This window comes from Pelodiscus sinensis, chromosome W (genome assembly GCF_052426305.1).
Source record: "Pelodiscus sinensis isolate ZL-2025 chromosome W, ASM5242630v1, whole genome shotgun sequence".
NCBI lineage: Eukaryota > Metazoa > Chordata > Testudines > Trionychidae > Pelodiscus > Pelodiscus sinensis.
Genome location: NC_143084.1, coordinates 4,113,202 through 4,127,072, shown reverse-complemented (window position 1 = coordinate 4,127,072; position 13,871 = coordinate 4,113,202). Strand labels below are relative to the sequence as shown.

The following is a 13,871-nucleotide window of genomic DNA, read 5'->3' as shown; positions in this document are numbered from 1 at the left end:
TAAATTCTCCGTCATTTATGGTGTCAGCAGTGGGATGGATCGGGACACCAGGTGATTGTGACGAGACTGAACAGAAAGGCGCCATACAAATCGGTAAGAGATCCGTGTTAAAAAATCTCACTGTTCCGTTCCTCTCTCCTTGTCCTGAACGGCTGCTTTCACTGGCGGTAAGCGTCCACCCTACGTTAAGAACATCCTTCCCAAGCAACTGTAAGTCTTTCTCTTTTTTTTTAATAAGTTTGTTTAAAAGGGGACGGTGGGAAGACACTGAAACAGGGTCAGCTCAGGCTTGAAGCTGAGAGGAAGGCAGGTTAGTGCCGGATTGGAACTGTCTTATAGGTAATAGGACAGGGATTATGGGGAATAAAGGATCTAAGATAAATCCAAAAACCCCATTGGGTAAAATGCTGCAGATTTATAGTCAGCCAGGGAAATTGCCAGCAGGTCTTAAGCTCAGGAGGCTGGCAAAGCTCACACACGCGTGGAATCAATATACTTATGCAGAATCAGAACTACAATTCCCAGTTCAAGGTACCTTTCAATTAGAGAAATTAAATTATTTAAAGGGTGTCTTAGGGTCCAGTCACCCCTCCCAGATGAATTATTGGCACCTCTGGGATGATCAGGCCTCTAAATTAAGAGAGAAATCCATAATGGCTAGCCCAAAGGACTCAAATGAAAAACTGAAAAAACACTTGGCAAAAATAAAGGAGAAATCTGACTCCTCTGAAGTTTGTCCCCCTCCGTACGTTGCTACACCAACACCAAGCGCGCCCAGCGGAATCTACCCATCCATCTCAAAACCACCAGCTCCGCTGCCAGACCCACCTGAAGATCTATTGAACCTGTGGGTCCCCAATTTCCCGGCTCCCCTTCCCACCAACCTGCCCCAGCATCAGCAAATATTGCTTACCAATCATTCAGCTGCACCAGCCCAATTTGAATCCCCCGCACATACTCACACCTCTGCAGGGGCGGTGGGGAATGTCAACCTGGCCAATAAAACTTCGGATTGTGAGCATACTCAGAGTCCAGTAATTCCAAAGCTGTCAGAAGTCTCCTAAAAAATGCTGCAGCGAACATTGGCAAAAGACTTAAAGGACCTGGGGTTTGTTATAACTAAAATAGATCCCAAAAATAACTCAGTGACTATAAGTAATGAAATAAGCAAGGATGTGATTATTGAAGTTGGACCTAAAAGTTTTCCTGGACTGTTTAAAGAGAATATTAAACTTTTCCCACTAAGACAATTTCCTAATCCAGCAGGGGGCGCCCCAGCACTTGTCCACGTCCCCTGGACACCTAATGACATCATGAATTTTAGACTTACTCTCCCAAAAATAAGAGAGGATCCTGTGGGCTTGCAAAGGGAGTTGCGCCAGAGTTTTGAAGTTTATCAGCCTACCCACAGAGACATTGACATGCTACTCTCAGGAATAATGGAACCCCATGAGAAGCAAGCCCTTTACACCCAAGCAAGGCGAGGTCCTGGGGTACTCCTGCCCACCTGGGTGAGCAATGGCCCCAAGATTTGCCAGGAATTCCTGCTACTGCTGCAGAACGTACCGGGCTAGCAAATGACCGTACAGGTCTCCTAAATGCAATTACCGAAATGGTTCCAGTGCAAACTGATTGGTCTAAAGTATATAACTGCAAACAGAAGCCAGATGAAAGCCCTATTGATTTTCAGGCAAGGCTCTTTGCAGCCATGAGGACGTACAGCACCTTTAACCCAAATGATGCCAATATGCGCACTATGGTAGTGACCACCTTTGTGCAGAATTTAAGACCAGAAATTGAGGACAAGATTATTAATAATATGATTGCATGGAAAATGGAAACTACTGAGAAAATTTTGGAAGCTGCAACTCAGTTTTTTGACAACTTGCAATTAGAAAAACAAAAGAAAAAGGAACTTAAAAATACCCTAATGGCACTACAAATACAAGATTTACAAGGCCACGGGCAACCAAAAGGTCAGAGGGAAGGCCCAAACAGACCCCGGCGGGGCCCCCAACCTAATGATTTGTGTAATTACTGTGGTGGGTTTGGCCATTGGAAAAATGAACACCGTAAAAGACGACAAACTAGATTTAACCAGGGCCCCAACAGACAGTCCGGACCATCGTCACAAGGACAGAGGTGGCCCAATACTAACCCCTTTCCAGCAGGCGCACCCAACAGAGGCTACCCTCCGGAGGACCGACAAAGGAGTAATCCGTTCTGACTCTGCCCAGAGGTTACTGATAAAACATTGCAATGCTCTCTGTTACCGTCTCTCTCTCTTTCTGCTACACCCGATGCCTTAGTTTCATTTTCCGTTAATGGAAACAAACATGAATTTCTAATTGATACTGGTGCCTCTCTTTCCACAATACGAGAGGATGAAGCTCCCAGTCTGGCCAGAACTGGAGAAATATTAAATGCTGTGGGGGTGGGGGGAGTAACTATCCCCCATGCAATGAGTGAACCGTGTTCCTTAACCATTGGGCCTTTGACAGAGGAACATGCCTTTTTGTTATCTCCCAGTACGCCTGTAAACTTGATGGGTAGAGATCTGCTGTGTAAATTGAATGCTACAATTTATTGTTCCCCTGAAGGGGTCTTTGTTGATATACCCCATAATCAGGCACCAAATTTCCTCATGATGTTAACAACAGACGGACAAGGTATAGACCCAGACTCCAAACTGGAGAGTGTGGAACTGGACCAGGTGCCAACGTCGTTGTGGGCTTCTCACTCCAATGAAGTTGGGAAACTGTTAACAGCAGAGCCTGTACGGATCAGGTATAAACACGGCCGGCCTTACCCTCAAGTGTCTCAGTACCCCTTGTCCCAGGAAGCGGAGGAGGGCATAGCGCCTGTAATCTCCTCCCTGTTGGAACAAGGAGTGCTCATAAGAACGCAGTCTGTGTGTAATACCCCAATACTTCCTGTCAAAAAGGAGGGGAAATTTGATGATCAAGGGAGACAGATATATAGATTTGTGCAGGACCTAAGAGCTGTAAATCAGTTTGTTATCCCCAGATTTCCTGTGGTTCCTAATCCAGCAACAATATTGTCCTCTATCCCTGCAGGTGCTAAATGTTTCTCTGTCATAGATTTATGTTCAGCCTTCTTCTCCATTCCCATTGATAAGGATTCACAGTTTTTGTTTGCTTTTTCCTATAAAGGGAGCAGCTGACCTGGACCAGACTTCCTCAAGGATATACTGAAAGTCCCACCCTTTTCTCACAACTGTTAAAAAGGGACCTTGATTCAATCTCTTTGCCAAAAGAGTCTACCCTTGTTCAGTATGTTGATGATTTATTGATAGCCTCACCTAATCATGAAGCATGTAAAACGGATACTGTACATTTGCTGTGTGAATTAGCAAAGAGAGGTCACAAAGCCTCCAAGGCAAAGCTCCAGTTCTGTAAAGCAGAGGTTGAATATTTGGGTCACCTCATATCCCAAGAAGGGCGAAAGCTTACTGATAAATGCATAACCTCTGTTCTTTCTCTCCCTCGCCCAGTAACTAAGAAACAGGTTCGGTCTCTCTTAGGTGCTGCTGGCTATTGCAGACAATGGATTCCTAATTTCTCTGGTCTTGTAAAACCCCTTGTATCTCTGACATGTGACAAGGTGAAGGATCCCGTCCCGTGGTCAGAGGAGGAATAAGAATCCTTTCAGAAAGTGAAGGCTGCTTTGGTCTCTCCACCCTCTCTTGGGCTCCCTGATTATGATAAACCCTTTACTCTTTTTTGCCACGAACAGGATCAGGTCGCTTCGGGAGTATTATGCCAGCCATTTGGAAATTGCCTTCGTCCTGTAGCTTATTTTAGGCTGTGTCTAGACTACATGCCTCTGTCAGCAGAGGCATGTAGATTAGACACATAGGCAAAGGCAAATGAAGCCGCGATTTAAATGATTGCGGCTTCATTTACATTTACATGGCTGCCGCGCTGAGCCGACAAACAGCTGATCAGCTGTTTGTCGGCTCGCACGCTAGTCTGGACGTTCCCCCTGTCGACATCAAAGCCCTTTGTCGGCAGCCCCGTTATTCCTCGTGGAATGAGGTTTACCGGGGCTGCCGACAAAGGGCTTTGATGTCGACAGGGGGAACGTCCAGACTAGCTCGAGAGCCGACAAACAGCTGATCAGCTGTTTGTCGGCTCAGCGCGGCAGCCATATAAATGTAAATGAAGCCGTGATCATTTAAATCGCAGCTTCATTTGCCTTTGCCAAAAAAACAAATCTACATGCCTCTGCCGACAGAGGCATGTAGTTTCAACGTACCCTTAGGGTATGTCTAGATTACATGCCTCTGCCAACAGAGGCATGTAAAATAGGCTACCCGACAAAGTCAATGAAGCCGGGATTTAAATATCCCTGGCTTCATTAAAATAAAAATGGCCACCGCGTTGTGCTGGTTCAGCTGATCGTCACACTAGGCTGTGAGAAGGGGATCCTGTCCTAATGGCCCCCACTGTCACCAGATAAGAAACGGATCTCAAGACGGATAGAGAAAACTTATTTTAACTGAATTTTGTCTGGCAAGAATCTGCTTATCAATAGTTGAGGGTGTGGAATCTGCATTCTATGATTATTGTCCGCACTTTCCTATTGTTTGTCTGTGTGATCTCTGTCTGGTTTGTAGCTGTTTCTGTCTGTTGTATAATTAATTTTATTAGGTGTAAATCAACTAACGTGGTGGGGTAGGATTGGTTAGGTAATTCTGTTACAGTATGTTAGGATTGGTAAGTAAAATTGTACTAAAATAATTGGTTAAAGTATAGCTAAGCAGGACTCAAGTTTCACTATATAAACTGGGGTCCAAGAAGGAGACCAGGAACCAAAAGGAAAGAAGGAAAAGGGGAAAGGCAAGAAGAAGAAGAAGGAAAAGGGAAAGAAAGGAACAGCAAGAAGAAGGAAGGAAGACCTGGAAGAACTCACTTTCAAGACACAGCCTAAGACCAGAGCTGCCAGGGCTCCTCTGCACCACCGTGACATGCAGCAGCTAAGATCCAGAGAGACCGACCTTGCCTGGCCAACAGGGGAAGTCTGCCTGCCTGTATCAGGATTGGTGAGCATGACACTGTGTGCTTAGCATGTGTATTCTGCTTGTTTGGGATTTGTCAATAAATAGAGAATACGAATGTTACTGTGTGAGGCTCTTTCAGTGGCAAAAGATCCTGCAGATCCGCAGGAAGTTATGCCCTAAGCCCTAGGAATTCGTAGAATCATAGAACCATAGAGCTGGCAGAGACCTCAGAAGGTCATCAAGTCCGGCCCCCTGCTCTAGGCAGGACCAATCCCAACTAAATCAACCCAGCCAGGGCTTTGTCAAGCCAAAACTTAAACACTTCTAGGGATGGAGGCTCCACTACTTCCATGGTAATTGGGTAAGGGTGGGTGTGTAAATTAACAGGGTTGCACCTTGAGCCCTAGGAACTGGGTAAAGGCGTGTTTCCCTAAAGTGTGGAAGGGATAGAGAAATTTGTGTGGGTAACAAAACCATTGAGTTCAACAGGATGTGTCAGCTCTATTGAACTCAAACATATCTGATAGATTCGTGGATGTGGGCTTTTTCCTTTTATTTAAAAACACACTTTGGGGTTTTTTCCTCCCCGCAACTTTCTACCACACATCTTTCTGGGTTTTTCAGTAAAATGGACCCTTTATACAAAGTGGGTTTTCACAAAGTTTATTTTTTATTATTATTTTATTTAAAAGACATACAGACCGTGGTGTTCCACCAAAACTTTTACCCATTTAAGGGCCAACACAAACCTTCTGACAGAAGCATAGATGGTCACAAAAGCCCTTATAAATATCTATTGAAATTTACAGCTACCAAGTTTTATCTCTCGTGTGTCCCCTCCCCATTCTCTAACATAACCCTTTTAGCTACCTTACAGATAGTCTTTTTCCTAAGCAAGGTTCTGTAACTTTTTGTACGCACCAGACGGTTAGTATTACGCTCTAAGCAGGTGTCTTCTGGCTTGGTCATTGTCTTTAAAACACTGTGAGGGCCTCGACTGAATTGCACTGCATTTACCAAGGTCACCCCTTGCGCTAAATGTTCCTGAGTTAAGCACAGACATTGCATAGCATAACCCACGGCAATAACACTATTCAATAAGCTTTCCAAACACAGTTCAGCACATAGGTCCCGGAGTTCAAAGTTTATATCCTCTGAAGTCCAAGTCACACAGTCATGGTGCCCCTGGGCTGGCACATCTATGACACAGCCCTCACAGGCTTCAAAAAGCTTTTCCCTAAGACAGGGATTAAGGACAGCATAAACACCAATGTATACAATCGAGCGCATGACTTTTTTACACTTAGGATGTGGCATTGGCCCAGCTAGTTCCATGCCAAGCCTCCTGCTAAATTCTTCATAGCCGTCATCCTGAGCGTTCTCGTCAATGATTTGTATCGCTGTTGAGCAAAAACAAGGTGGGCTCAGTTCGTCTTCCTTGTCTGATGCAATGCTGTTCTGGGTCTTAGGGTCATCTAGAAAGGCATCGTCGAGCTGTCGAGAGATTGCCAGAAAGAAACAACATAAGACCCTCTGGTAATTTTTTTTTTTAGGTTTACACAATCCCGGTTGGTTCCTAACCCCCCCCCCCCTTACACCCCAACCTCGATTGTTCATTTACCTGTTTGACATCTTTTCCTTTCACCTTGTCTGACTCCCGGGAGCAATGGGCACCTTGTTCCTCCAGGCCGGCATGCTTGCTGGGCTGCCTTGTGAGCGGTTGGGTTTGGGGTTCGGATTCTGTTGTATCCATCAGTGGCTGGGCCAAAGGGCTCCCCTCAGCTTCTCCCTCCTCCTTGGAACTGTCACTGATATAACGCTTTCTCCGCGCGAGGGTCCAAGGCCCTCGCTACTAAAACAAAGTCCGCAGTTCTAATGGGGGAAGTGAAGCAGTCCATGTTTCCTCAGCGTTTCCAAAGTTTTTGAAACACGCACTCTTGGAACAAGATGCCCTCTTTTCTGCAGCGCTGAAATTTCTGGGGAAGTGCTATGCTCTGATTGGTAGAGAAAGGCGGGGGAGGTTCGTGGGGGGGTCATATGACCCACTTCTGGGCCGGTCAACCTGTCCCAGAACTGCCCCAGATTGGTCAAATCGGCTTTCAGGGCAGTCCTACGGGGGTGAAACCCTTCCTGATTGGTAGAGGGCAGTGGGGGAAGCTCTTAGAGGGGTCACATGAACAACTTCTGGGCAGGTAAACCGGTCCCCAAACTGCCCCCCCGATTGGTCAACTCAGCTCTCGGGGCGGTCCTACGGAGGCTCTTGAAGGGGTCACATGAACCACTTCTGGGCGGGTCAACCGGTCTCAGAACTGCCACTCTGATTGGTCAAATCGGCTCCTGGGGCAGTCCTATAGGGGTGAAACCCTTCCTGATTGGTAGAGGGTGGTGGGAGGAGTTCGTAGAGGGGTCACATGACACCCTTTACTTTTGGTCATGTGTCCCTTTTGACCCCGGATGCACTACCCCAGGGGTGGGCCTTCTGGTGAAAAATGGGCGGGGCCAAAGGGGTCAGAGGCGGAGCCAACGTTTGATTGATGGTGGACCTCTTCTATTACTCACAACTATGACATAGTTGGTATCACAGAGACTTGGTGGGATAATACACATGATTGAAATATTGGTATAGAAGGGTACAGCTTACTCAGGAAGGATAGGAACGGAAAAAAGGGAGGAGGTGTTGCCTTATATATTAAAAATGAATACACTTGGACTGAGGTGGAGATGGAAGTAGGAGACAGACTTGTTGAGAGTCTCTAGGTTAGGTTAAAAGGGGTAAAAAGCAAAGGTGATGTCATGCTAGGGGTCTACTACAGACCACCTACCCAGGCAGAAGAGGTGGATGAGGCTTTTTTTAAACAACTCACAAAATCACCCAAAGCGCAGGATTTGGTGGTGATGGGGGACTTCAACCATCCAGAAATATGTTGGGAAACTAACACAGCAGGGCACAGATAATCCAACAAGTTCTTGAATTGCATCGGAGACAGCTTTTTATTTCAGGAAATTGAGAAAGCTACTGGGGGGAAGCTGTTCTAGATTTGATTTTAACAAATAGGGAGGAACTGGTTGAGAATTTGAAAGTGAAAGGCAGCTTGGGTGAAAGTGATCATGAAAGCAAACTATTCTGCTATATAAGAAACATAGAAAATATGGCAAAAGACTGCTTTGGCTTAACCAGGAGATCTTGCATTATCTAAATATAAAAAAGGAGTCATATACGCAGTGGAAACTAGGACAAACTACAAAGGATGAATATAAATAAACAATACAGATATGCAGGGGAAAGATTAGAAAGGCAAAGGCACAAAATGAGCTCAAACTAGCTAGAGAAATAAAGGGTAACAAGAAGATATTCCCTAAATATATTAGAAGAAAGAGGAAGACCAAGGACAGGGTAGGCCCATTGCTCAGTGAGGAGGGAGAAACAATAACAGGAAACTTGGAAATGGCAGAGATGCTTAATGACTTCTTTGTTTCTGTCTTCACCAAGAAGTCTGATGATGAAAGAATGCCTAACATAGTGAATACTAATGGAAATGGGGTAGGTTTAGAAGATAAAATAAAAAAACAACAAGTTAAAATTTATTTAGAAAAGTTAGATGTTTGCAAGTCACCAGGGCCTGATGAAATGCACCCTAGAATACCCAAGGAGCTGATAGAGGAGGTATCTGAGCCTTTAGCTATCATCTTTGGAAAATCATGGGAGACAGGAGAGATTCCAGAAGACTGGAAAAGGGCAAATCTAGTGCCCATCTATAAAAAGGGAAATAAGAACAACCCAGGAAACTACAGACCAGTTAGTTTAACTTCTGTGCCAGGGAAGATAATGGAGCAAATAATTAAGGAATCCATCTGCAAACATCTGGAAGAAAATAAGGTGATTGGTGACAGCCAGCATGGATTTGTAAAGGACAAATCATGTCAAACCAATCTGATAGCTTTCTTTGATAGGATAACGAGCCTTGTGGATAAGGAAGAAGTGGTGGACGTGGTATACCTAGACTTTAGTAAAGCATTTGATATGGTCTCCCATGATGTTCTTATCAATAAACTAGGGAAATGCAACCTAGATGGGGTTACTATAAGGTGGGTGCATAACTGGCTGGATAACCATTCTCAGAGAGTAGTTATTAACGGTTCACAATACTTCTGGAAAGACATAACAAGTGGGGTTCCACCGTGGTCTGTTTTGGGACTGGTTCTCTTCAATATCTTCATCAACGATTTATGTGATGGCATAGAGAGTACAATTATTAAGTTTGCAGATGATACCAAGCTGGGAGGGGTCGTAAGTGCTTTGGAGGATAGGGTCAAAATTCAAAATGATCTGGACAAACTGGAGAAATGGTCTGAGGGAAATAAGATAAAGTTTACTAAGAACAAATGCAAAGTGCTCCACTTAGGAAGGAACAATCAGTTTCATACATACAGAATGGGAAGCGACTGTCTGTGGCGGACCGGGCCGTGTCTGGGCACAGCTGAGGGCGTCCGCTCAGGGCAAAGTGCTCAAATCTGGGGCTCCTTACAGCCCCCAGACTGGTGACCTCTCCAAACAGGCCACAAACCAGTCCCACAGAGCGCTTCAGCAACCTGCCTGAAGCCTCACGAGCAAAACCCCTCCGACACCCCAGCAATATCCGTGCCCCAGATGGCCCCGGGCCTCATACACAGGTGGGGGGTCCTAGCACCCAATCCCACCTACCCCGAACAAGTTCTGTCCGGTTCCAAGAAACCAGCCACAGATCCCTGGTCAATTTACCCTCTGGACCTTACCCACAAATCACGCTGGGCCAATCCTTTAGAATCTATATCTAAAGGTTTATTATTACAATAAAGAAAAGCATGAGAGTAAGGTTGTTAAAGAATAGTACGTTACATGCACCGAATCTCCCAGTTCTCGATGCAGGCTCTAGCAGAGATGTTACAGCTGCTGGTTTAAAAGTTCTTGTTGCACATCCTAGGGTCAGGATGGGTTCACAGGTCTTCCGGGCTCTTCCATCCCTGCACTGCTGCCTCTGGGATGAAGTGCTGAGCTGAGAACAAAATGGCATCGACCGCATGGCCTCTTTATACCTCCTTCCTGGCCTCTTCTTGTATGCAGCAGGTCACCTGGTCAGAGGCCCATCTCTGTGTTTCCTGCTGGCTGCTCTCAGGTGACAGCCCCTATTCTTTGGGTGTGTCCTTGGCCCATCAAGTGTCATTGTCCCACAGGGCCTGGCTAATCAGCCTGTCCATAGCAATGCTTAACCCCATTCAGAGAAATATTCAGCTTCCACACAGATTACAGATTCCTACCTACACACACAGACATTATACACTCACATAAATAGCGTACATAAGATCAGCAAACAATAAGCTCCCATTCAATACCCCACATGGCTCCCTTTTATACCAATTTCTGGGGCCAACACCCCCACCTAGGGGTGCAGCAGCGATCTGGCTGCTTCCCTCCAATTCGGTAATGTGACACCCCCAATGCAAAATTGATGCAGGAAGTGATGCCAGTAACATCACTGAAGGCATCACAGGCCTCCCCATGCTTTGGCTCTGTGTCATCACATGTTCTATCCAATGGCAGAAACAACAGCACAGAGCTGAATGTCGGTATGAGAACCCAGTGTGCCTAAAATAGGCTTCATTATTGCAAGGTCTGCCCTATTGACAACTATGTCCTTGCACTGTCTCACCAACCCAAGGTAGAACTTGGTAAAAACCAGAGCTACTTGGATCTGCTTCTGCGGCATGATCCATAAGTGTGTCAGGTGATTTTGCCCCGAGCTGAAGAAAATAGCGAATTTATCCAGGCCAGCTCTGGCAACTCTCTGAACCACAATTAACATTGTGTGAATGCGGGTATTCTCATCCCAAATAGTGTAGGCATTTTTGCACTTAGCCACGAAAACAAAATGGTGGCGTGCCTCAGTTTCCCGTTTCACACAGGACCTTCTGGCTGGAACCCTTTTTGTACTGTAAAAGGTTCCAAGACTAGTTACAAGCATTAACCATGAACTAGCAACCTCACAATGTCCCCTTATATACCGTCTGTCACTGGGCACATTTCCTGACAAGTTACAAAGTGTTTCCATAAGATCATGCCCATTGTATACCGTTACAATTCTCTGCCACAATAACACATTGGTTACAAGAATTAACATCAGTAACAAGAACAATCCTATACCAGGTGTAAATTGACATTCTCCATCAGGCCCCTTCTCTGGCCCCACACCATTGCAGTTTTGGCCCCTCAGGTTTAAACTGCAAATCTTCTTGGCCAAAGCAAGTCCTGCCCCTCCCCCTTGTCCTCTGGGCTCCAGGCCTGAAACCTCTGGCCTGACCAAGACAAAGGGCTGGCTGGGTGTGACTCCCTGGCTCACAATGGCCCTGGAATTCTCCCCCTTCCCCCACTCAGTGGGGTAACAGCAGTAAGCTGTAGACTCCCAAGTCTCTCCTCTGTCCACCTCCAACCCCTGTATCCACATGGAACCAGATATCAGCTTCCCTGATAGACTATGAGTGTCCACCGTGTCCAGAGATGGGAGTGTAACTGCCATCTCCTGCATCCTAGGGAGAGTGACCACACAGCTGTTCTGCTCGGCATACTTAGCTACACAGTCCTTCTCCTGAATCTGAGACACTGAATCTGAGACACTAACTTCCCACTCTCCTCACTCACCTGGGAACAATCCTGTCCCAAAGACACTGACTTCCCAGCAAGCTGGTCACACACAGTCACTGGGTTAGCAGCCTGCTCCAATTCTCTGGCTGTTCCTGCCTTACCTGGAACAACCCTCAGTCCTTCCGAGGCTTCACAACCATCCACACTGGATTTGTCTATATCCAAGTCAGTGGAGTCACTGCTAATGGACAAATTCTGTCTGTCAGGCACTGCAACACATGCCTCATACAACAAGCTGCTGCCTTTTACAGGCAGAGCTTTCTCCTGAATGCCTTTTCCAAGCAAGGTCCTGTTACCTCCCTCAGTCACAGCAAACTTCTGCTACAAAGACCTTTTACATCTGCACTTGAAAGGGAATCCTCTGAACTGTCATTCATGTTAAAATTTGACACTTGCCAACAAGGACTTAACAAGAATTTGAACTATCTCACCCATTACCAAGATAGTTTCCCCAATTATCACCTGTAATACCATTACCTCACAAACATCCCACTCTCCCTACCTTTAATATCATCAATTCACAGACACTTACCTTCCTTCCTCCCCCTCCCCCCGCATCCCCCTTCTGTTCTGCAATGTGATTTGTCCTTTTCATATTTGTTCACTTTTTTTAATTGTATCCTTTGGTATATATGGTTGTGACTATTTTCTTCCACTATTTGATCTGAGGAAGTGGGTCTGGCCCACGAAAGCTCATCATCTAATAAACCATCTTGTTACTCTTTAAAGTGCTACATTGTCCTGCATTTTGCTTCAACTACCCCAGACTAACACGGCTACATTTCTATCACTATTCTGCTTGCTACAAGCACTGCCAGGACTCTCCTCCCTATGAGCTTCCTTAAGCCACAGTTCACCCTTCTCTGGCTCTGCAGTAGCATTGCCCTGCTGAGCCCCAACCAACTCCTCCTGCAATTCCCTTACTCCCTGGGTCATCTCTGGCCTCTCAGGTGGATTCACAGACAATACCTTCTCAGGCACACAGACAGACTCACAAGAGACAGGGTCAGAGGCACCTTCTCTCCCTTTGCAGCTCTCTAGATGGCCGTAAACGCCACACCATCATTAGGCTCCAGAGTTAACAGTCCCTCATTATCTCCTTGTGCCCGGGTTAAGGGGCCACCCTGGTCCCACAGAGTCACTTCCCCCTCTTCCAGCAACACAGCAGCATCAGACACAATATCAAGGTCACCACTGTCTGATCTCTGGGGTTCTGGCAAAACACTGACTGGATCTACCCAAGTGTAACGTGGGAGCCCAGTCCTGCTCCCCGTTGTCTCAGGTTCCCCGGTAAGCCTCCGGGTGCCGGTCCTCCGCTGCGGCGGGGTAGGGGGGTCCGGGCCCACCCTCTCTCCCGGACCCCAGCCCAGGGCCCTAAGGACGGGCGAGTGGCCACCGGCTCCACTGGGGCGGTGCTTGTCCGAAGCACCCAGGCCTGCCGGGCTCGCCTTCCCTGGGCTGCTTCCTACCCCCTCTCAATTACCCCGAGGCCCCCTCACCGACTCGTGCTACCCTCGCCCCCCTTTTGTGTTGTGTCCCTCTCCTCGTCCTCCCTCGTTCTTTCCTCCTTCCTCCGTCTCATCCTCTCACGCCCTGTTCCTCTCCGCCCTCCTCCGTTCTCCTTCCGTCCCCCCTTTCTTGCTCCCCCCGGGCCTGTTTTTAAAAACCGCGCCGACGTCCGGCCCTGATGACGTCAGGTGCCGCGTCGGTAGGCTCCTCCCCCGATGTGCGTCGTTGCTCCGCCTTCAGCCCCACCGCCGCTGTGCCGCCCGTCAGCTGGGCCGCGGCAGCGGAGCAGGCCCTGCAACTCGGCCCCGCTCCCCGGGTGGTGCCCAGGAGGGTCATGGCAACCGCGGGTTTAGTGCGGGGCGGGCCGACGTCAGGGGGACAGGGGTGGCGCGTCCCGTCACACACCTCCCCCCTCAAGTCCGATTGTTCCCCTCCTTGCGTCTCCTGGGTTTCCTCGGGGATCCTAGAAAAAAAGTCCACGTTCCCGTGGTCTCTCCCTGCCCGGTGGCTCACTTTAAACCGGTAGGGCTGCAGCGCCAGGTACCACCTCTGGATGTGGGGGTTGGCGTCCTTCATGGCCAGGAGCCACCGGAGAGGGGCGTGGTCGGTCACCACCGTGAACGTGCTGCCTAGGAGATAATAGCGTAACATATCAATGGCCCA

At 47.4% G+C, this 13,871-nt stretch overlaps 1 protein-coding gene across 1 annotated transcript; it reads right to left on the bottom strand.

The window, feature by feature from the left end:
- Nucleotides 1-5,842: 5,842 nt before the first annotated feature.
- Nucleotides 5,843-7,465, bottom strand: LOC149520828 (uncharacterized). The gene is made up of 3 exons (XM_089775108.1): nt 7,387-7,465; nt 6,645-7,015; nt 5,843-6,517 (listed from the first exon to the last, which is right to left on the bottom strand). The coding sequence occupies exons 2-3, from the start codon at nt 6,774-6,776 to the stop codon at nt 5,843-5,845; spliced, it is 807 nt and encodes a 268-aa protein (XP_089631234.1). The 5' UTR covers nt 6,777-7,015; nt 7,387-7,465.
- Between the last annotated feature and the right edge of the window lie 6,406 nt (nt 7,466-13,871).

Bases quoted from the DNA above. Each gene is read 5' to 3' on its own strand.
- LOC149520828 (XM_089775108.1), bottom strand. From the start codon at position 6,776: ATGGATACAACAGAATCCGAACCCCAAACCCAACCGCTCACAAGGCAG. The intron at 6,518-6,644 runs GTAAATGAACAA...ATCTCTCGACAG, and splicing joins AAGGAAAAGATGTCAAACAG to CTCGACGATGCCTTTCTAGA.